Genomic DNA, 24,327 nt, shown 5'->3' with positions numbered 1-24,327 from the left:
CCAAGAATATCCTAGTCATATCAAGGGTGATTGTATAAAGAAGGTGTTTACATTTACATGCCAATTATGCAGGTGAATAGATAGATTATTAGCATATATATGCAAATATGTGTGAAATGCTAAAATTCTACCTAAGTGATATTCTGTAAATACATGCATATCTTGCATAATATATATTTGACAAGTTGGCAAACCCATAGGTGGAGTCTGGGTGGAATATGGAGCTTGGGCAGGACTCACACCTAACAGCATATGTGCATATATATTCCTGGTTGCACTAGTTTTCTATACAGGAATTTACTGTCTTTTATAGAAAACTAGTAAAAAAGCCCCGTTTCTGATGCAAATGAAACGGGGGCTAGCAATGTTTTCTTCTGTGTGCATGTGGGAGTGTGTGTGTCCCTGCCCTCTGCCCTCTCTCCCCTCCCCCCTCTGAGTCCTTCAGTAAAAAAGCCCTGTTTCTGATGCAAATGAAACGGGGGGGGGGGGGGGCTAGCAAGGTTTTCTTCTGTGTGCATGTGGGAGTGTGTGTGTCCCTGCCCTCTCTCCCCTACCCCCTCTGAGTCCTTCACTATTACAGAGCCAGCGATTTGATTTCGTGCTCTGCTGTTTTCCTTCACTGACTGTTTGTGTTACAGAGAGGGCGGGGCAGACACTCATGGGGAAACCGGATATCTCTCCCCCTTCACACTTCCGTCTGGAGGCTTCATAGAACGTTGGTGTTGCCTTTTATATAGAGAGATGCTCCTATGAGATGCCATTTAGGCTCCTAAATCTAGGCACACTGTTATAGAATTACTGTCATTGGACTACCACCATCACCACTTGTTTGAAACTAGACTAATTTTAAAAATTAGTTAATGCTTAATGACTCTTAAAATCATAATTATGGAGAACTTATAAAAATAAAAATTTGTGAGTAAAACTGGTATTTCTCTGAGAACAAGCAGAACAGCTAAATCCTCGCTCAAAATGTGATGTCACCGATGGAGCCTGGCAGGGGAAGGACTATTCTAGCAACCTTTTCCAGATGTTTTTGAACAAGCACATCATGCATATGTGCCTGTTCCCTCTTGCTGCTATCATGCAGGACCTCCTGTTTTCCACAGAGCTGATCGTACCTCTTTTTGTGTTGTGATCACTTCAGCACTTTGAGTTCAGACATTTTTCCTGTGTAATTACTTTCACTGTTGCCCAGATTTTTATTTTATTGTCAGTCCCTCTTAGAAATCCCAATTAGTAACAGTAGATGACGGCAGAAAAAGACCTGCATGGTCCATCCAGTCTGCCCGACAAGATAAACTCATATGTGTATACCTTACCTTGATTTGTACCTGTCTTTTTCAGGACACAGACCGTATAAGTCTGCCCAGCAGTACTCCCCGCCTCCCATCACCGGCTCTGGCACAGACCGTATAAGTCTGCCCTCCACTATCCTCGCCTCCCCACCACCAACCCCTCTTCCCCCCACCTGCTCTGCCACCCAATTTCGGCTAAGCTTCTGAGGATCCATTCCTTCTGCACAGGATTCCTTTATGCATATCCCATGCATGTTTGAATTCCGTTACCGTTTTCATCTCCACCACCTCCTGCGGGAGGGCATTCCAAGCATCCACCACCAGTTTTCTGTCTTTTTCTGCATTAGCGGGATTAGGACCATTTTTAGGCCTTGAGCTCCTGTCCGGGGAATTTTGTTACTATCAAGCCATTTGATTTCACTGTGGCTGTTTTTCTGGATGATATGTTCCAAAAGGAAATCTCCAGGAGCTTCAAAAGGTAGTCCAGGTGCAACAGGCCGACTTACAACAGAAGAACCAAAAAGAGCCTTGCAGTCTCAAAGACACACACCACACAGCGAAGGTGACACAGAATTGAAGACTAGACGCTGTTCAGTATAGTAAAACATTTATTAAAACACTTCCAAGACTTGACACGAGTTGTGTTTCGGCCTATATGGCCTGCATCAGGAGTCTGCTGTAGGATGTTTGAGCAGTTCTAGCTTCCAAATTTCATCAAACAACCCAATGAGATAACGTAGTCAAAAAGACGTTGCAGCCATACAGCTTAAGTGTTCTTAAGTATTCTAAATTGCAGTTTACAACAAGGTAGTCATTTGCAAAGGAGAAAAACAGGACCATATCCATCATGGATACCCATTCTAGTTGTCTGCAGTGCCTGGGACCCAACCATGATCCCTTTCGTATTCTCTGTATGCAGATGTCACAGAGGGGGATTCATGGTAGAGAAAAGCAACAGGAGAAGCTTTTCAGTGATAAGACTTGTCTATTGAAACACCAGGCTCAGTGGGTCCAGAAGCTGCATTGGATGCTAGGGATGCATTGAAATCAAGAGTGTCACTTGACGTTGAACATTGGTAGAAGCCACTGGGAGTGGTCATTGTCCAAATCCCATCCAAATTAGAGTTAGAATTTGTCCTCATCTTTGTTGTTGCCAGGAGAGCATGATATTAACCATCAGGTGGAAGTTAAGATGCCTCAGCATCACTCCCCAGCAAGGCATGGCACCAAGAACATTGAGGCGTCAAAGTCACCGGTGTCCTGAAAGCATCCTCGATATGAGGACTACCTATTCTTCATGCCAAAAGAGAGGGTGCACCAGCCTCTGCAGACACAAGACTCAGGTTTCAGTACATTCCAGGTGACTCAGGAGAATGTGGCCACACTTACTGTGATGCTTATACCTGACAATGGTAGCCTTTGAGGCCTAGCTTATTTATTGCACTTAATATATCACCTTTCCTAGAACAGCACAAGGTGGTTTACAAATCAAATGAGAGCAGAAAAGCCCGCTGTGTAGAAAGAGGAGTGGATGGAGCACTTCTTCACCTGATTGAATGTTATAGCTTCAGCATCATTAATGTTGAGAGTAGAAGCAGTCCAGCTGATATTTGAGACTCATGCTCTGCAGGAGACACCTTGATGCCTCAGTCTTGAGGGGGCTCAGAGATGATGTCTGCCACACTGTTGATTTCCAGTGTACTAGGGGAGAAAGATTCACTGGGAAGTGCATTGGGAATCCTTAGTGACTTGATGCCACAGGAGGAAGTTTGACTCAGTGGTCATTAGCGCGAGACTGGCACTTGATTCAGAGTGTTTTCTGGGATTCTGAAGAGAAGCTGAAGATCTTCTGTGAAGAGGAGCCCACAGGTATCCCTTCAGATCCCTCCCCACTCTTTGAGAGGTATAAATCCGTGCGATAATGTGAGCAAGGGCAGACTTGGGGCCTGGATAAAGTGACACAATGCAACAAGTTAGGGAGAGCGAAATTAATGTTTATTAAAGGTGTTGGGAAAGGGGGTTCTGTTCAATTCACAGGGGAAGAAGAAGTCAAATGCAAAAACTAGTCTTTGAACAGAAGAATGTCCCCTGAGCGCTGCTCCTGCAGGACCACTGCATGCACTACAGTCTCTTGGTAAGGCAATACTTTCTCTTGACTCTGGCCTGGTTCCCAGAGTTATCAGTACAGTTCTTAGTACTTCACCAGCCAGCCTGCCTCAGGCTGGATCCAACATGCAAAGCTACAAGTTCCAAGCTTAACTTGGCCTACCTGACTGTTGCGATTCCTTTCCACAGGTACCTGATGGGGCATATGCAGTAGGTCTTTGCTCCTTCTCTCTGAGCCCCCTTAACCCCACTCTGGTCCTGCCTTTATAATTCCTGGTTTCGGCACCACCCCTCCCATCTCACTTCCTCCCTGGGCAGGGCTAAGGGTTTTAAGGTGACTCGCAATACCTGAGGGCTCCTCCTTAAGCGTGAGGGGCAGTGTGCTGTATGTCCCCTCACAATCTCCTCCATTGATTTTATCCTGGACATGGCTCAGACCATCCCATTTCAATTAGAAACAGAGAAAAAATATAGACAAAAACTATCTCTCAAATTGCCCAACAGAAAAACTGCTTGAATACCTTCTACATCTCTAAGAAGCAGGTTTCATCTTAGTGCAAGTGGAGCATCAGGTAGAAAGTAAACCCATCTCTGTAAAGTTGTTCACTTTCTGCAGGGCTTGTTCTTTTGAAGCCTCACATAAAGATTCCTGTAGTCTATTTTCACAAAACAATTGCAAAATCATAAATAAGGCTTGTATTATTTCCTTTTTTTCTGTTGAAGGCAGTCTGTTGCTGGAGAGTCCTATGAGTGAGGATTTAGCTGTCATGTGTGCCCTGGGGTAAAGCAAAGTTACTTGCCTGTAGCAGGTGTTGGTTAAAGACAGCAGGACATAAATCCTCACAGTCTTCTCATCTCCCCAAGGAGTTGTATTCCTCTAATCTTGTAATGGTCTGAGAAGGTCCTCCGTGACAATGGCAGGCAGGAAACCTGGAAAAAGTTACTGGAATATTTCTTCCTATGTCGGTCTCTATTAGTGACGTCACCCTGAGTTATGATTTATGTCTTGCTGTCCTTGGAGAACATCTGCTACAGGTTAGTAACTTAATTTTATCCTTCAGTAATTTATGAACTAAAGGTAAGAGATATTTGTTTTCTATTTTTAGATTTACCTTTTCTGCAAGTTGATTTTCTTATCCTCTGTGATGATATAATTTTAGCAGATTTAACCTCTCGGTCTTAACTGCTCATATTAAAAATACTGAAAAATGGTAAACACCCTAGCTACTTGTTGTCAGTATATTTTGTATTTCTCCGAGGACAAGCAGGCTGATTGTTCTCACATGTGGGTCAACGTCCGCATCGGCCCAGGAAACAGAACAAATTTTGAAGCAAAAATAAAAAGTTTTTTGCCTAGAGTCTTCTGGTGTGTAAATCTCGCGCGAGCATGCCCCTTAGTTTTCTTTTCTCCGTGTTGAGGTGCGGTAGTTTTTTTCTGCGCTCCTCTCAGGCCCAGGAAACAGTCTTTGAGATTTTTGCTTTTTCTCCTAATTTTCCTTTTGTCATTAAAAACAAAAAAGAAGTTCCTGTAGTGTACTTTTAGTTTTTCTCCCCTTTCAAGTTTCCTTTATTTTTCATTGTAGCCGGTTTTTAGGCCGCGTGGTCGGGTTATTCCCTTATTTTTGTGCCCTTTTTTCTTTTATCAGGCACAATCGCGTTTTGATTTCGCTGAAGCTGTTTTCCCTGGGTGCATCGGCTTCAAACGTTGTACTCGGTGCAACCGGACCATCTCAAGTATCGATACCCATGCTTGGTGTATCTAGTACCTTGGGCCCAACCATAGTCCAGCCGCTTGTAGTCTGTGTCTTCGTATAAAGAAACGGACCCAAGCGTCTCGAGAAGCCCAACGAGATAAGCTTTTTGGGGCTCGGTCCTGTCCTTCGACATCAGTACCAAGGTCGGTGGCGTTGGCGTTGACATTGAAAGGAGCATCGACATCGGGAAGAGAGGTAATGGCTGTTGAGAGACCAACTCGCGCTGGGAGCAGTGAGGTGTCGAGTGGGTCTCCACCTGCCTCGAGGCCTCCTGTTATGCAGGCCCCTCGGGACCACCCTTCGTTGGACCTGGCCCTGAGGAGATGTGAGGATTCCACATCTTCCTCATCAGTACTGAGGAGTCTCGATGACGGGCGAAGAAGCACCGTCATCATTCTCTGACACATGGTACCGGGAGGTCAGGGGCGTCGAAAGAGTCAGCACCTGAGAAGCGTCGGCGCTGAGAGGATCACTCCCCCTCGATACAGGAGGTGCTGATGCATCAGTCTCCTAGCAGCCTGGTACCTGCTCCCAAGCCTCTACGGATTCTGACACTTCCACCAACCCCGCAGCCTTCTCCGATGGCGGCTCTCAATGAGTGCATCCAGAACTTCTGGAGGGACTGCTACGATAGTCAGCTTCGGTGTCAGGGGTGCTTGCGACTTCTGTACCGTCTGCTGCAGCTGTGTCTGGCCCTTCTCCTGCGGTGAGGTCTCCAACCGCGGTGCTGCCTGAGTCATCAGTGTCGGCTGCCACCCAGGTCGACTCCCCTTGGCTGACCTCTAGAATCTGTTACCTAAGTTCCTGTGCCCGCTCTGCCGAACACCTTTGACTGAAATCCTGTGCCCATGCTGACTTCATACATTTCAAATTCTTGGTGACCTCCTTCCAGTCTGCTCTTTTACTTGCCAAACAGGACTATTACATCCAGTTGACTAATTCTCTTGGCGCAAACCCTCGTTGTCTCTTTGCCACACTGAACTCTCTCCTCAAAGTGCCTTCACCATCAACCCCCCCCCTTCACTTTCCCCCCAGACTCTGGCTGAGTTCTTTCATGATAAGGTTCACAAGATTAAACTTGAATTCTCAACCAGGTCACCTCCACCTCTCCTTCCCTTAGTCCATTCTCTCAACCCTCCAGCCCCTGCCTCCTTTTCTTCCTTTTCTGAAATCACTGAAGAGGAAACTACACATCTTCTTTCCTCCTCAAAACTAACTACCTGTTCCTCTGATCCTATTCCCACCCATCTACTTAACACTATTTCTCCTACTGTCATCCCGTTTATCTGTCATATCCTCAATCTTTCACTGTCCACTGCGACTGTTCCTGATGCCTTCAAATATGCCGTAGTCACACCACTCCTTAAAAAACCTTCATTGGACCCTACCTGTCCTTCCAACTATCGCCCCCTCTCCCTCCTCCCTTTCCTATCCAAGATAATTGAACGTGCTGTTCATCGCCGTTGCCTTGACTTTCTTTCATCTCAAACTATTCTTGATCCACTTCAATCTGGCTTTCGCCCCCTTCATTCAACTGAAACAACGCTTGCTAAAGTCTCCAATGATCTGTTCCTAGCCAGATCCAAAGGTCTCTATTCTATCCTCATCCTTCTTGATCCACCTGCTGCTTTTTACACTGTTGATCATAGCCTGCTCCTTGATACACTGTCCTCACTTGGATTTCAGGGCTCTGTTCTTTCCTGGTTTTCTTCTTATCTCTCCCAGCGTACCTTTAGTGCTGGGCAGACTTATACGGTGTGTGCCAGAGCCGGTGGTGGGAGGCAGGGATAGTGCTGGGCAGACTTATACGGTCTGTGCCAGAGCTGGTGATGGGAGGCGGGACTGGTAGTTGGGCGGCGGGGATAGTGCTGGGCAGACTTATACAGTCTGTGCCCTGAAGAGGACAGTACAAATAAAACAGTAGCACATATGAATTTATCTTCTTGGGCAGACTGGATGGACCATGCAGGTCTTTTTCTGCCGTCATCTACTATGTTACTATGTTACTAGTGTATACTCTAGTGGATCCTCTTCTACTTCTGTCCCAATGTCAGTTGGTGTACCTCAGGGATCTGTCCTGGGACCTCTTCTCTTCTCCATCTATACTTCTTCCCTTGGTACTCTGATCTCATCCCATGGTTTTCAGTATCATCTTTACGCTGATGACTCCCAGATCTACCTCTCTACACTAGAAATCTCAGCTGAAACCCAGGCCAAAGTATCATGTACAGAGTCTTAGAGGATAGTCGCTTGGTAGAAAATGTTCACACTATAATTTGTTGGTATCTCATACAAATATGAGGGAGAGGGAATACATGTTTAAGCTGATGGAGGGGATATCCGAATATTAATATTTTTGAATATTTTAGAAGGCCTCCCCTTGCCGGAGTCTCGGTACAGTGAAAAGGGAAATGAGTTATTGTTAATTTGTTCTCAATAACACCTGTTGAATGCAATGTTAAGTAAAGTGGGGAAGGAAGGGGGAGAGGGGGATAAAAGTTAAAGGATTAATGAGGGTATGTAACATTTGATATTTATAGAGGCTTATGACTGCTAGTTGATTGTATTGGAATTGATAAAATGTAAGTATAATTTTTTGTGCCATCGTTAATAAAAACTGTTGGAAACTAAAATAAATAAAAAATATCTCAAGTGATTTATTGATGTCTAGAAAGTCATTAGCAATTTTTAAGAACTAGTAGATTGTATCCTGGAGAGCCAGACAACAGACTGACAACAGAATTATTTGACACTGAAACAATGGTAAGTGTGATATTGAATTATTTTGGTACAGGAAAGATGGGTAATCTACATCTAAATATGCATATTTTTTGGTTTCAGGCCGTCTAGATGACCAATATGTGATTAGATTTATGAGAGAAAAACTAAAGTCTAAGCCTTGTCAGAATCAAGGCTACGTTCTAGATGGTTACCCCAAGACTTATGAGCAAGCTAAAGAGCTTTTTAACAGTAAGTTCCAACATGGATTTGCATTTAACATTCAGGTCTGTAATGCACTATGCATATTATCAGGGCCATAGGTCTCCTGCAATTTTGTGGCTTTGGCAAAAGCTGCAAAATCCATCCCTTTCTGTGGAATTCCCCATTCCAAAAGAATTGTTGCAAGAGACTCAGGGCCAGAGCATTGGCAAGAGCAGTCCTTCTATCTTCAACTATTCCCAGCCCATGCCGATCCCATCTTAAGAGGAGGACAGTGGTACTACAGCCCCTGAGTATTATACTTTGAACCACACAGCAGTATGGTATTCCTTGTGGTTCTGAGTGTGACAGCAGTGGAGGAGGATGTGGGTGGTGACTGCAGACTGCTACTGTTCTCCTCCTAACTAGAGAAGGAGGGAGGAGGAGGAGACTGGGAAAGGAGAAGGGCGAGAGAGTGAGTAAGGGGACTGGGGAGAGGTACAAGAGAATGAGTAAGGGACGGAGGGGGAGGTAGGTTTTTGAAATATGAGTTATTTTTCTCTGAGGGCATGCAGGATAGCTGAATCATTACACATGGGTAAAACAACTGACGGAGTCTGTGCAGGAACTTTTCTGCAGCACATTTTTAAACTATTGAGAAAATGTTATGTGCACCTCTTCTTGCCTGCTGTTGTTGCACAGGACCCAGTCCTTAGTTTTCCACAGAGCTGGTCGGACATCTTTTCAGGGGCAGTGTGCTCAAATGGGTTATTTTTGTTTACACTATGGCAGTAATGAATTTCACTCCTAAGTCAAGGTATCTGGACTATGATCTCAGTCTGCTCACCCTAGTACTTCCATTGTGCCAAAGAGAGCTTCCTTCTAGAGTTCAAAAGATATTATGTCTATAGGCAATTTATCCAGGTGCACTTGGAAATCCTTTTTCATGAGGCTTTTGGCACCCCAAACAATGGGAAATATTTCTGTATCCTTCTGCTATGTTTTCTTGGTCGCAAACTCCATTTCGTGATACTTGAAGATCTTTTCTCTCTCTACACAATAGTCACCTCTATTATTATTTTTTAATTAAAATATATTTGCCTTGTGTGTAAGACCTATTGCTATCATGGGGTCTTTTTTCTAATAGCTGCCCTAGTTAGGTTTTTTTGCCATTTTAAAGTTTTCTTTTATTTTTTTTCCTGTTTGCTCATGTTAGGGCCATTTTTAGACCTTGTCTGGGAATTTTTCTGGACAATATGTCCAAGAAAAACTCTGGTGGCTACAGAAGGTGTTCCCAGTGCAACAGTTAGTGCCTGCAAAGCCTGGGACTCGATCATGATCCCTCTCGTATGCTGTGTTCCCAGATGTCAAAGAAAGGGGTTCATGGAACAGACGAGCAGAAGGAAAAACTTTTTAACACAGATAAGACTGGTTCATCAATGTTGCCATCAGAAGCTCACAAACAAAACAGCGAAGATAACTCAAAAAATTCAAGAAGACGACGCTTCTAATGTAAATACAGTAAAAGCAAGTTTATTGGACATGAAACAAAAAAATATATTTAAAAAGTTAAAAATTTTAATAAGGAGGTAGGTGAGAGACTCGACACAGCTGTGTTTCGGCCTATCAGGCCTGCATCAGGAGTCCATCAAAAAGCAACATGTACAACACATTAAAAAATATAGAAATCAAGATAAGAATGGCATATATAGAAGTAAGTTGACATAGTGTATCCATATCTAGTCTAATACGTAACATGAAGAGATATTTAAAAAAACAATTATATGGAACATTTTTATAGAAAACTAGTAAAAAAGGCCCATTTCTGTGACAAATGAAACGGGCACTAGCAATGTTTTCCTCGGAGTGTGTATGTTTGAGAGTGTGTGTGTGTGAGATTGAGAGTGTGTGCGAGTGCGTATGTGAGCCACAGTGAGTGTGAGAGAGTGTTTCACACAGATACAGTGTATGTGAGAGAGAGTGTGTGTGTGAGACAGAGTGTGAGAGAGTATGTGTGCGATACACGGACTCTCTGTAAGATCAAGAGTGTATGAGATTGAGAGAGTGTGGAGGGTTGTACAGTTTGTGTATGATGTGGGGCGGGGAGAGGGTAGAGGCGTCTGCGCTTGAGAGTGTTTGGGGGGGGGGGGAGGACAATTGCATTTGTTCCCCTGTACTTCCCTTTCTTTTGCCCTGTTTTGGAAGTTGGGGGGGAGGGGGGGTTGCTTTTTTTTTTTTGGATTGTTTGATTTGCATGACTAATCTGCGTACCCATTCTTGGGGGGGGGGGGGGGAGCGTAGTGTTGTCCTGCATCAGTGTATGTGGTTTTGTTTTTGTGGGGGGGCTGTGTGTGTGTGTGTGTGTGAGTGACATAGATAGATGTTGAATGTCCTTGTTAGAGTTTGTGTATGAAGTGGGGTGGGATTGTGTGTGTGTATGAGTGTGAGAGAGAGATGCTGTCTCTCCATGGCAGAGCGTGTGTATGTTGTTGTGTGGGTTGGGGGGTGGAGTTTGGTTGTGCTTGTGGGTGTGAGTGAGAGATGCTGATTTTCCAATAATATGCATACGTTTTGTCTGTTTGTATATATATACATATAGATGTATATATTTCACATAATTATCCTATATAATAAAAAGCACCCTCAACATTCAGTCCCCTGCCCTAGAACAGGAAGTTGATGTCAGAGGGGGCAGGGGACTGGCAGAGCCGACAGCTGAGTGACTGTTCATTGCACCCTCTTGTTGCCTGCATCCAGGGCGGACCACCCCACTGTCCCGCCCTGCCCTGGGTACGCTACAGGGAGTTCATGTAGATGGGTTTCACACCCAGGGACTGTGATCCGCTCAGGAACATCTTCAGGAGAAGATCTTCCTAGAGCTATGGGCAATATGGAACGTTTTCAGAGATTGTTTATTTCTTACAGTTTACTCTGGGTCAGACTGACAACCAGATAACCAAGCAGGGAGGAACAGGATCATACCTCCTGTGTTGGGAGACTGTCAGGATATAGAAATGTTTCTCAGAGCCACATAACTCAGGGAAGCACAACATCTTGGTGAAGAAACTAAGTCAAATGCTTTTTCCTAAAATGTGGTCCCTAGACAACAAAGTTGCTCATACTATCTTTTGATAGTGGGGCCCCTCTTAATCAACCTTTTTACCACTCCTTTCAATAAGAAAGGGCCTCAGTGCTGCTCTAGAATAGTACTCTTGTGAGTGGATTCCCAATAGGCTATAGACAGATTAGGAAGTACAAGTCTACAGTCATTGATAGAAGGAAGCAAACGTGTAAGGGCATAAGGAATAGTAAGCTGGGCAAGATAGTCAGAAAGGCCAGTATATAAGGCTATGTGAATTAAAGAATTAATTTTGAAAGAGATCCTATATTTAACAGTTAGCCAGTGCAGTTGTCAGAGAAGATACAGTAGGTGATGTGGTCTCTTCTCTTTGAACAATATAAAATACAGGCTGCCATATTCTATAGAGTCTGTAGTCTTTTTAAATTGACTTTGATGACATCAGCGTATATCACATTGTAATAGTTTAGCCATGAACCTATAAACACGTGAAACAAAGTGTACATATCAGAAAAGTTTAAGCATCTGCGTACAGATCTAAGCTTTTGCAGTGATAGAAAACAGGATTGCAGAACTGAAGAAATTTGAGGAGAAGAGCTAAATTTGGAATCAATAACAACATCCAAATATTTAAAACTGCTCATCAGGTAGTACAGGGAGACCAAAAGGAAAAGGAGTGATGGCCGGAGGAATAAAATGGTCGATAATCCAACATCTTTTGGGGATTCAATATCAGATGATATTCTGATAGCCAAGTGGCTGCTACACTGTCCAAGAAAGCTTGCAATGGGCTCAGAGCAAGACTCTTATTTGCAGTATAATGGATGAGACTGGGATGCTTTCCAACACTGATCATGCAACAGCAGGGAATGTTTTTGCATCCCAACACTGAGATCCTAGCTTTTACATCTTGGATGTTGAGAGGTTAACAGTGGCTTCTCTAGACTTGCCTGACTGTGTCTCTCAGGTCTTGCTGTTCCCAAGAGAGAATTGATTAGAAGGACATACAGATGTGAAAGAAAGAGGTTTGCCATCTTGTGTGATCTTTTCCCACACAAATACTACTTGAGTACTTCCTGGATCTCTGAGAGTCAGGTCTTAAAACCAACTCTGTTAGGGTCCACCTTAGTGCAAATGGAGCTTATCAAATGGTAGAAGGTAAACCCTTCTCTGTACAGCCTTTAACTGTTCAATTTATACGCAGGGCTTTTTTTGAGGGGGTACTAAGTACCAGTGTCTGCTAAAATTGACCCATGGACCTGAAGTTTTAATGAAAGAGCTCAGGCTCAACATTCCAATTCTGCCTTGTCATAGATTCTGTGACTGGTTGCAGGGGGCCTGGCTATTGTGGAGCGAGCCCCTCAGTGATCAACCCATCCCTGAAGGATGGCCTGGTATTTGAGTATTGGCACCTTTTTTGCTAGAAAAAATGCACTGTTTATATGGCACCTGCTTTTATTGCAGTGTTATGAGACCTCAATGTTGTACTTAACCAGCTGATGAAAGCCCGGCTGATGAAAGTCACTAGATACCTGCAGTTAGAAGGCCCAGACCTGGAAGGTCCTGTTTCTTGTGGCACTCACTTTAGCTTGCAGAGTAAGTGAGCTTCCAGGCTTTAGTAAATGATCCACCTTACACTAAGTTTTTCAGTTACAGAGTGGTTCTCCACACCCATCCAAAGTTCTTTCCCAAGGTAGTGTTTGATTTCCAGCTTAACCATTCAACAGTCGTGCTGACCTTTTTTCCTAAATCTCATTCCCACAAAGATGAAAGTACACTGCGCGCTTTGAACTACTAGAGAACCTTGACCTTCTATTTGGAGTAGATTAAAGCCCATAGAAAGTCCATACAGCTTTTTGTTTCTTTAGACCTAAACAGGATGGACTACCATCAGCAAACCTATACTCTCTAATTGGCTAACAGACTATAAGAACATATGTGTTGCCATACTGGGACAGACCAAAGGGCCATCAAGCCCAGTATCCTGTTTCCAACAGTGGCCAATTCAGGTCACAAATACCCAGCAAGATCTCAAAACAGTACAATACATTTTATGCTACTTATCCTAGAAATAAGCAGTGGATTTCCCCATGTTAATAATGGCTTATGGACTTTTCTTTTAGGAAGCTATCTAAACCTTTTTTTAAACCCCACTAAGCTAACTCTTTGTACCACATTCTCTGACAACAAATTTACTACTTTGTAGCTTCATTGCATGCCCCCTAGGCCTAGTATTTTTGGAAAGAGTAAACAAGCAGTTCACAGGAAGAGGCATGCATGCACAGCAGGGGCGTATCTGCGTGGGGCCTCAGGGGCCTGGGCCCCCGCAGATTTTGCCCTGGACCCCCCTACCGCCATCAACCCTCCCCCGCTGCCGTTCTTACTTTTGCTGGCGGGGGACCCCAACCCCCGCCAGCCGAGGTCTGCTTCCACCTGCCGCTGCCTTCAAAACTTCTTCTTCAGCCGGCGGGGGACCCCAAACCCCCGCCAGCCGCCCCGCGCTGTTTAAAATTCATCTTCGGCCTCCGTGGCCGTGCTGCTGGGATAGGCGGCGCTGTTGAAATCCACTTCGGAGTCTGACGTCGCAGCACGTACAACGTACAACGACGTCAGACTCCGAAGTGGATTTCAACAGCGCCGCCTATCCCAGCAGCACGGCCACGGAGGCCGAAGATGAATTTTAAACAGCGCGGGGCGGCTGGCGGGGGTTTGGGGTCCCCCGCCGGCTGAAGAAGAAGTTTTGAAGGCAGCGGCAGGTGGAAGCAGACCTCGGCTGGCGGGGGGTTGGGGTCCCCCGCCAGCAAAAGTAAGAACGGCAGCGGGGGAGGGTTGGCGGCGGGCGGGGGGTGGAGAGACTAAGTCATTGGTGGCGGTGGGGGCTCGGCGGTGGGGGCGGCGGCGGCGGCGGCGGCGGCGGGGGGGGGCGCTAAAATGTGCCCCCTCTCTCTGGCTCTGGCCCCCCCTACCGCCGGAGTCCAGATACGCCCCTGATGCACAGTGACACTTTCTCAAAAGTTGTGGAAAAAGTGCTGGAGAAAAGTTCTCACACAGGCTCCATTGGATAATGTCATTTGTGTTAGGATTCTTGTCCTGCTGTCCTCAGAGAATACCTGCTACAAGTAATCAAAAACATTTAATATGTTGTTTTTGTGCTTTAGTTGGCGATGAGGATGCAGAAGAAGAAGCTGGTGGTAAAATGTCTCTTTTTGATAAAACCATAATTCCTGGTAAGTTTACATTTTCAAAGAGGAAGCTCTTATTTGTCTTCCACCCAATCAAAATATTATGCAGCCTTTCCATATTTGGAGGATAATTTTAGAAAGGCTTCATGTGTATAAAACAACTATAGCTGTTGTTTGATCAAACATTTTGATTGCAGTTAACTGTATTTTTAATTGCTGCCTAGATAGTGCCACTGAATATGCCCTCTGACCGTCGTGCCACTATCTAGACAACTAACCAGATAGTGGCAATATTTATCCTGCAACCCAGTTAGCTAATTGGGTAGCGGTCTGAATATTGGGAAACTAGTTCTGCCTATCACCCACCCCAAAGACCCCTCTTCAGATCATCCACCCCCTCCTGAATCCCCTCAAGGGCACCCCCCATTCTGAAGAGCCCCCTCAAAAGAACCTCCCCTCCTAAAGATCCCATAAGAACTTAAGAATAGCCATACTGGGTCAGACCAGTGGTCCATCTAGCCCAGTATCCTGCTTCCAGCATTGGCCAATCCAGGTCAGAAGTACCTGGCAGAAACCCAATTCCATTCCCAGAGCATCCACCATAAGAAGAACATCCCTCCTGAAGCCCCCTCAAGATCATCCATCCTCCTGAAGGACCGCTCCCAAGACCAATCACCCTCCTTCTGAAGACCCCCCCCCCCCAACCCCTGTAGCCTCCCCACCAGGGGCCTAAAGGATGTCCTAGTGGTCTAGGTTAGGACAGGCAATTGCCAGTTGCTCCTTCTTTGTGCTGGCTCCAGGTTTAAAATGGTGGCCACAACCTCTAACAGTAGTCTTTTGGTCAGTAGTATCGTTAGACTAAAGGCGCCAGTCTAAACCAAAGCCAGCTTGGGTAGGAGCAACTGAGGATCACTCCTTCCCATCCTACCCTAGACCATCAGGGCATCCTTAAAGTAGGCCTGGGGGGGGGGGGGGTGCTACAGGTGGTTGAATGCTGTTGGGTGGGGGTGGGGACTTCAGGAGGAGGGGCTCTATGAAGGGTTGATGCTCAATTGAGGCCATGGTAGTCAGCATTAACAATTTTAATTGCCATTAACACTTGTGTATTAATTGTAACTGTTAATGGCATTCAACAGCACTAATTTTTTACATGAAGCAAATGCATTATGCAAACTTTGTTGCCATATATGCATATAATATTTTACATAGGCAGTATATAGCTTATATAAAAGTAAGCATTCCTGGCCGCAGAGGTGGGTGAAGTTTGAAGTTTACACATATACGTTGCAAACTGTGTAATCCGGCAGACATAAACGTGTGTATTTATACCTGTTCCAGAGGAGGTATAAATGTACTGTACTATCCTATATAATAATACACACCTCCAACGTTCTAACTTGCCTGGGACCGTGGCTCCCTCGGAGGTGGTCTTCTAGGCAGGCTAGAACGCACTGACGTTAGAGACGTCAGTGACAGCCGATTCCAAGGCAAGGGGAGGAGTCCCTACTCCTCCCCCTGCCTGGGAATCAGCTGTCAGTGCGCCGCTTCGGAGCAAGTGGCAGGGAGCGGGGCAACAAAGACACCCCCCCTCGCCGCATCACCAAACCACCCCCCCACCCGATGAACATCAACACCCCGGCCAGGCAGGGGGAGGAGTAGGGAAACACCCGAAGCATTTCCCTACTCCTCTCCCTGCCTACGAAACAGCTCTCACTGCCCCCCCTATCAGCGCAACACCCAAGCCCCCATCCCCCCTAGGCGCATCACCCAATCCCATACCCCACCCCCGGCCACACCAATCCCCTCGCCACCCGCAGCTGCCAATACTAACACTGTCCAGCCGCTGCTGCTTCTCCTGTTGAGTAGCAGCGGCCTGGACAAAAAGAAAAAAAACAAAAAAAAATTTCAAACCTGAAACAGTGCTCCGTAGACAGCCAGCTGGCATTGGCTGTCGTCTCTGCAGTCTCTCCTCCTCTCCCCTGCACGTCACTGCCCCTGAAGGAAGACCCCGGAGGAGCGCAGCGACGTCATGGGGGAGAGGAGGAGCGGCTGCAGAGACGACAGCCAATGCCAGCTGGCAGTCTACGGAGCACTGTTTCAGGTTTGAAATGATTTCTTGCTTTTTTCTTTTTGTCCAGGCCGCTGTTGCTCAACAGGAGAAGCAGCAGCGGCTGGACAGTGTTAGTATTGGCGGCTGCGGGTGGCGAGGGGTTTTATGTGCCCGGGGGGGGGGGGGGGTAGGGGCTTCGGTGATGCGCCGGGGGGGGAGGGTCTTCGGTGATGCGCCGAGGGGGGGGCACTGGAATTCAAGAGGGAGGGAGGGGGGATTACCTTGCTAGCGCCCGTTTCATCTGTTTAGGAAACGGACCTTTTTTTACTAGTATTATTATAATTTAGATATGTCATAAAATCAGATTTCAAAAAATATATAATAATAAAACATCACAAAGTAATTTTATAACTTCCCATGTCTTCCTAATGTGAGAATAAGTAGGATTTCAGGGATTGTCACCCCTGGTTGCCTGTATAAGTGCTGATTTTAGAAGGGAATGCACTTTCTGTTTTGAAAAACGCCACTTTTTAGATGCATACAGATTGTATTCATGTAAGCAACTGGTTTTAAAATTAACCCCACTGTTTATACTACCTCAGATTGATCATTTGAATGACAAGAAAGGAAAGGAAAAGAAAAATGGGACTTGATATACTGCCTCTCTGTGATTTTTGAAACTACATTCAAAGCAGTTTACACAGTGCATACAGTTACTTATTTGTGTCTGGGGCAGTGGAGGGTTAAATCAGTTGCCCAGAGTCACAAGGAGCTACACTGGGAATTGAACCCAGTTCCCCAGGCTCAAAGTCTGCTGCACTAACCACTAGGCTACTCCTAGTGTATAACTCTAAGGAGCTGTAGGTCTGGTTGGTTTGATTCTTATGAAAATACCCATTTTGCACATAATTCAATGTATCCTTTTACAATTCCCAATAAACTTTTGTGGGGGTTTTATTTTGCAAATTGTCAGTCACAAATGTTCAATGTGCATCTTATCTGCAGTTAGGGTTAATGGCATTTTGCATTTCAATAAGTATTATTTAGTTATTAATATGGATTTGAAATAAACTAAATTATATGTTTAAATCTGTTTTATTGGCAACAACATTAGATAACAGGCACATTCATTAATAAGAACTTCTCTGATACAAAATGTCATCATACACATGCAGTTCCTTATACATTTTCATGTTTTCTCCTCTCCCCGCCCCCCCCTCCGTCTTCCTGCTTAACCTCCACTCTTATTCCATGTTCATAATTATGTTATTGTCCTGTGACTTATGTTCACATCTGAAAATTAACACAGAGAGATCAACGCATGTGAACAAAAATTCTAAATGAATACAAACAAGTACCTCAGCAATAAGTTTCTGCTTGCCTTTTAACACTCTTCAACTTATTCCCTCCCCTTACCCCCCCCCCCCCCAACCCTTCCCCACTTCTTGATTTTAATTTTCATTGGGACATGAAGGAGACAATAACCTGTAATATCATCAATCTCACTCGAGAGCTCCGAGGCCCCCATTATAACATTAATGCACATCGGCATAGACCTATTAGTGAAATTAGTGTCCTTCCTCTTGATACTGTCCCTCTCCTCACCCCGGCTCGGCTCTCTTTTATCTGGTGTGCTCAGGACCCAAGACCACAGTTCCAGCATGCGGGCATTGGTATCCCCCGTCTCCAGCAGTGTTAAGCTCAATTATGTTATATCTAAAAAACAAACAAACCTAGAAGTTTAGCAGCAAGCCTTCTCCCTCTAGGCGGGAGGGTGTCCCACAAAGACTCCCATTGCGGCCGAAATCGCCGACCTGATACGCTATCCATGTCAGCGATTCCACAGCGATCTACTCACATCTGTTTGACCATTAGTGCCCTCCACACATGCAGAGAGGGCTTATCTTTAGATCTCCAAAATTGCAAGATTGATGCAATTCCAAAATACACAGCCAACCTAGCAACTGCCCTAAATCCCTCTAGGGGTTCAGTTGAGAATTTGAAATTATGAAATAAGCATAAGGGATCCCTGAGAAAGGTACATTGCCAAACCCGATCTGTCTCTCTGCCTACCCTTTGCCAAAACCGCGCAATGTACTTGCAACTCCAGAACATGTGTCCCAATGTGGCCAAGCCATAAGTTGCACTTAGGGCAGTTCCCTGATCTTGTAATCCCTGCTCTGAGTGCCCTGCGGGGGGGAGGTGTGTTCTCAGCACCCACCTGTATAGTCTCTCTCTCTCTGTGGCACCGAGAGCCTCTGTGTGTATAGGGATTTTAGAAACATCCTGCAAATGTCCACCGAGATCTCACAGTCCAGATCCCCCGACCAGATCCCCCAAGTCCAGCTCTGCAGTCGTATCTTTTAGCTGTTGATGGTGGAATTTCAGGGGCACCGAGACCTGGGCTCCCAAGGTGTAATCCTCAGATAAAACCTCAACCACATCTTCTGTCAGATCTGTCCATTCTAGGGAGGAGATCTAATGCTTGAGCTGGTAGTATGCAAAGGGATGCCCTCCCTGAATCTTGTACTCCTGATAAACTAAATTATATTTTGAAAGTGTAGAAAACCCAAAGTGACCTTTCCTGGGATGTTGAATAAGTACATAATTATTGCCATACTGGGAAAGACCAAAGGTCCATCAAGCCCAGCATCCTGTTTCCAACAGTGGCCAATCCAGGTCCCAAAAAAGTACAAAACATTTTATACTGCTTATCCCAGAAATAGTGGCTTTTCCCCAAGTCCATTTAATAATGGTCTATGGACTTTTCCTTTAGGAAGGCATCCAAACCTTTTTTAAACTCAGCTAAGCTAACCGCCTTTACCACATTCTCTGGCAATGAATTCCAGAGTTTAATTACATGTTAAGTGAAGAAACATTTTCTCCGATTCGGTTTAAATTTACTACATTGTAGCTTCATTGCATGCCCTCTAGTCCTAGTATTTTTGGAAAGCGTAAACAGACGCTTCACATCTACCCGTTCAACTCCACTCATTATTTTATAGACCTCTATCATATCTCCCCTCAGCCGCCTTTTCTCCAGGCTGAAGAGCCCTAGCCGCTTGAGCCTTTCCTCATAGGGAAGTCATCCCATCCCCTTTATCATTTTCGTTGCCCTTCTCTGCACCTTTTGTAATTCCACTATATCTTTTTTGAGATGCCGTGACCAGAATTGAACACAATATTCGAGGTGTGGTCGCACCATGGAGCGATACAAAGTTATTATAACATCCTCATTTTTGTTTTCCATTCCTTTCCTAATAATACCTAACATTCTGTTTGCTTTCTTAGCTGCAGCAGCACACTGAGCAGAAGGTTTCAACGTATCATCAACGGCGACACCTAGATCCCTTTCTTGGTCTGTGACTCCTAATGTGGAACCTTGCATGACATAGCTATAATTTGGGTTCCTCTTACCCACATGCATCACTTTGCAGTTGCTCACATTAAACGTCATCTGCCATTTAGACGCCCAGTCTCCCAGTCTCGTAAGGTCCTCTTGTAATTTTTCACAATCCTCACGCGATTTAACAACTTTGAATAACTTTGTGTCATGAGCAAATTTAATTACCTCACTAGTTACTCCCATCTCTAGGTCATTTATAAATATGTTAAAAAGCAGCGGTCCCAGCACAGACCCCTGGGGAACCCCACTAACTACCCTTCTCCATTGAGAATACTGACCATTTAACCCTACTCTCTGTTTTCTATTTTTTAACCAGTTTTTAATCCACAATAGGACACTACCTCCTATCCCAAGACTCTCCAATTTCCTCTGGAGTCTTTCATGAGGTACTTTTGTCAAACGCCTTCTGAAAATCCCGATACACAATATCAACCGGCTCACCATTATCCACATTTGCAAGAGCATGCAATAATTTAGATATCTTGTAAAGTGATGTTGCTTTCAAATGCAGGAGCTAAGCAGAAACACACAAAGTTTAGTCTGTTTCTATTTTAATCATTATACATTTTATTTCACAGATTTTATTATATTTCTGGATGCGCCTGATGCATTCCTTAAACACCGAGTAATGAATCTTCCTGAGAGTGTGGTTGTCGGTACTCATTATACACAGGATCGATTTTTAAGGACTCTGATACAATTCAGGGAGACAAACACTGATGATGAAACTGTTCTAAACTATTTTGATGAACTTGAAATCCATCCACAGCACATAGGTATCAAATAAATAAAATATAATTAAATGTAAACACATTAATATTAAAAATGTAATAGTCTGCTACTAGAAGTTATGTTAAAGAGCAGAGTTTTGGGATTCTGGAGGGTGTTAAGTGTGTGTTTTATAATTATTTGTAGGGGTTGTGATGCACAAATATAAAAATGAGTGATGAGAGTTTTGTGGAAAAAATGTGTGACTTTAAAAGAAGAGGATGTGTGAAAAACTACTTTGTATGAATGGATCTGAGGAGTAATGGAGGTGAATGAAGTAGGGAAAGAAAGTGGGAAGGGACAGTAAAATGGGAATAGTTTGAGGACAGACAGTATAAAGGACCTGAAAAAGATTGGGAGATAAGTAGTTTGTGGAGGAAGACTATATTTGGGGAACAAAGTAGAGAAAACAAGAAATGATTGGCGAAAAAGATCTCCAAGAAGGAAATATGGGAGCTGAGCAAAAGAAAAACTAGACAATCATATATGATAACTTGCTCAACCAACCAATTTAAATTAATCCAAAAAATAGTAGAGAAAAAAGACTTCAAAACCAAATGGATATCAAATTTACAAACTTTTTGTCTTGGGTTGGAAACGATACTATGATTTGTCATTTCTGATTACTTTCTTATTCTTTGCTAGTTGACAGTCTGTGTTTTTCCATGTGCAACTGAGATGAGGGATTCTGATTAACTGATAGGTTCTGTGTAGGAATCAGGAGCAGTCTGGCTTGTTCTCTTTTCTCAACTGGAGATGTTTTGGTGTTCTAGGATATTTGCATTACTTATCATAAGTGTAGGTGCAGTTCATGTGGTATGTTATGGTAAGCTTGATTGTTCTTGGACTTTGTACTGTTGTGCTATGGTGAGTATCCATTTTTAGGGGTTTGGGGTTTTTTTTTGGTTTGGTGTTTTTACTACTTCACAGTATCTGGCAGTAGAAAGAGAGAAAGTATGCTAGGAGAGAGGAGGTTGAGGAATAAAGTGCCTCAAGGAGAGAGGATGTAAATGAAGGGTACAGAAAGACAGAGAGAGGATGCTAGAGAAGGGGGAGTTAAGAGATAGAAGAGATAAGAGGAAGGATGTGAGGAGAGGGAAGGAAAGACCCATCGGTGAGAGGAGATAAAGGACAGAAATGGCCAAGAGAGAGGTAGGGTTAGAAAGGGGAGAAAGGAGAGATGAAGGGAATGAATAAGAGCTGAAAGAAACATGGGGAGCAAGTAGAGTGGGAAGGGGCCAGAGAGAAGGAAAGAGAGAAAGGAGATGGAAAGAATAGAAAGGAGGGAGAGGTAGGGAAAGAGGTGAAGAATCAGGAAATTTTGTTGAGGTAGAAAAGGATGATTGAGTGGGGAGGAAGAATGTGTGGGGAAGTGAAGTGTGTGTGTGAAGGAGCAGGAAGGGAGGAAGAGGAGAATGGAAAAATATAGGTGAGATAAAGAAAAGCACAATGAAAAAGTAAAACAAAAAATATGGGATAACATGAGCGAAAGAAAGGTAACAGGATGGAAAAAATCTAGAGGAAATGCTGAAAGAATAAAATGAGTAATTAGGGCCTGGTATTTAAAAGCTTTTATTTCCAGGTAGCAGCATCTGCTACCCAGATAAATGTCAGTGTCTGGGGCCATCCCTGAATTTTCAGCAGCATTATCCAGCTAGGGTGGTCTTGGGGGTGGAGACTAGCTAGAGTAGCAAACTATCCAAATAACTGTGATATCAGCACCATTTGTCATGCTCTAGGTAGGTGAGCCCTTAGGCCACAATAGAGTTTACGCTACCCACCCGGCCCAAAGGCTAGGCATGCCCCAACTGGTGGCAGGCGAGTCTCGCCCCAGCAGAGTTGTGACCAGAGGGTGGCTTTTAGAAGGGCCCTTGGGGGCTGGCATGACAGAGTTGAGGCCAGGGAATAGCCCTTAAGAGGGCCCTTGATAAAGCCAGGACCAGGGAGAAGCTGGAGTCAGAAGACCTGGAGACCAGGAACCACAGAAAATGCAAACTGACACAGGCTGGAACAAGACAGAGAGCACAGACTGGGTTGGGGCCGGAACAAGGCAGAAGACAGAAGCTGGAGCAGGAAGGAACAGGATGGAAGACACAGACTGGAACAAGGCTGGAAACAGACAACTTGACCACCAAAGCAACTCACCAGGCCAGGCAAGGAGATCTATTGCAAAGGCACTGGCTGGAAGTCAGGCACTTCCTTATATCAGGGCCGGCATTAGGGGGTGGAAAATAGAGCAACTGCCCTGGACCCCCATATCATAGGGGGTCCCAAACCTGCGACAAGTTAAAGGAGGCATAGGCTGAAGGCCAGCTTTTGGGCTCCCTCCCTGGTTTCTGCCCTGGGCCTCTGAATGTCTAACACCAGCCCTGCCTTATATACTACCAGAAAGGAAGTAATGACATCAGGCAGCAACCTCTTGCAGGGCTATAAAGGAAGTGCAGGGTTTCTAGGAAGTAAAGCAGATTTATTTTTGGCATGGAATGCCCCTCACCACCGAACACATGTGAGGGGTCGTGTCATCGTTATCCAGATAACTATCCACAGAAGTGAAGAGAGTGAACAAGCTATCCTAAGTTATTTGAATAGTAGTGCTGAATAGCACCATTATCTGCACAGGAGTGGTGTTCTCTGCTGTGCCTTGGATAGTCAGTACCAAAATTCAGATATTGACTTGTGCTGAATATTCAGGTATGTTCATAAACCACAGCTGGTGTTTCAAATAAATACGAACCGTGGAGTTTAAATATTGATCTGTTAGAAATAAGAGGAGAGAGGAAATGTGAAAAAAAAGGAACAATGAGAAAGTATGAGAATATGTGTGCATGGAAGATGGAAAGAGTTGTTAGTGGGGGCGAGGGAAAGGGAGAGAGAGAGAAAGTTAATTGATGCCAATCTGAAGGAGGGAGATAAAGTTCACCCCTTCCCCACTAATCTGAGCTTCCTACCCTTGTCTTCCCAATCAAAGCAGGCAAACTACACATATGGCAAGCACGATCAGGTAGGTTTCTGCTGGAAGAGTGTGTACAAAGATTTGAAAATACCATCTACTTTTGCTCCATTCACCTAAATATGCCTCCTGGAATGCTCCTTCTTAATGCAGCAAGTGTATGTGTTATAGAACAATGCGCAGACTTTTAACTACATTGCAGGAGGGCAGTTTTTTTGAGACACCTGATTTTCACAAGTACATTTTTTTAACCTGCAAAAGTTCCTCTGAACATTGTGTTTCGTATGGTGCAGTGCAGCTGCACAGTTGCCAAGAACCTCAAGCCAATTTAACATAATATGAAAAAATGCTGCGGGCTATTTCTTGGGAAACTGATATAGCTGTCAAATGTTTAGTGAACTAGAGCATTTAACAAGTAATATGTTGGAAACAAAATAATTTCTTATACCACCATAGCATCTCATGACCCTATATCTTCTGGGTTTCTTTGTGTATAAAGATGTGTCAAAAGATGATGATCCTAAGTATCCAGATGCAGCGAGTCGTGTTATCCAGGGAATTGGGAAACCTCACAATTATGGTTTGACACCTGAAGAAAAGGAAGAAGCAGACCGTAAAGCAGCAGAGGAGCATCTTGCTCTGGAAGCAGCAGAAAAGGCCAACCGTGAGCGCAGGGAGGCAGAGGAAGTGGCTGGAAAGATTGCACGTTGGGAAGAGTGGGTAGGTTTCCATAAACTAGAGGCAGACTGAAAAGTCATATTCTTGATCTATAAATCCAGATACATTATGGCAGCAGTAAGAAATAATAATAGTAA

At 44.5% G+C, this 24,327-nt stretch overlaps 1 protein-coding gene across 1 annotated transcript in view; it reads left to right on the top strand.

Moving 5' to 3' along the window:
• The window catches only part of AK7 (adenylate kinase 7), a 128,128-nt gene that overhangs the window by 92,978 nt on the left and 10,823 nt on the right, over positions 1–24,327 (top strand). The window contains exons 13-16 of the mRNA XM_030214377.1: positions 8,000–8,128; positions 14,315–14,383; positions 20,373–20,570; positions 24,012–24,232. Of these exons, the coding sequence (XP_030070237.1) occupies positions 8,000–8,128; positions 14,315–14,383; positions 20,373–20,570; positions 24,012–24,232 (617 nt within the window). The remainder of the gene's footprint in view (positions 1–7,999; positions 8,129–14,314; positions 14,384–20,372; positions 20,571–24,011; positions 24,233–24,327) is intronic.

Source organism: Microcaecilia unicolor, chromosome 9 (assembly GCF_901765095.1).
Source record: "Microcaecilia unicolor chromosome 9, aMicUni1.1, whole genome shotgun sequence".
Classification (NCBI taxonomy): domain Eukaryota; kingdom Metazoa; phylum Chordata; class Amphibia; order Gymnophiona; family Siphonopidae; genus Microcaecilia; species Microcaecilia unicolor.
The sequence above is the reverse complement of the archived record's forward strand: the minus strand, read 5'-3'. Positions and strand labels throughout refer to the sequence as shown.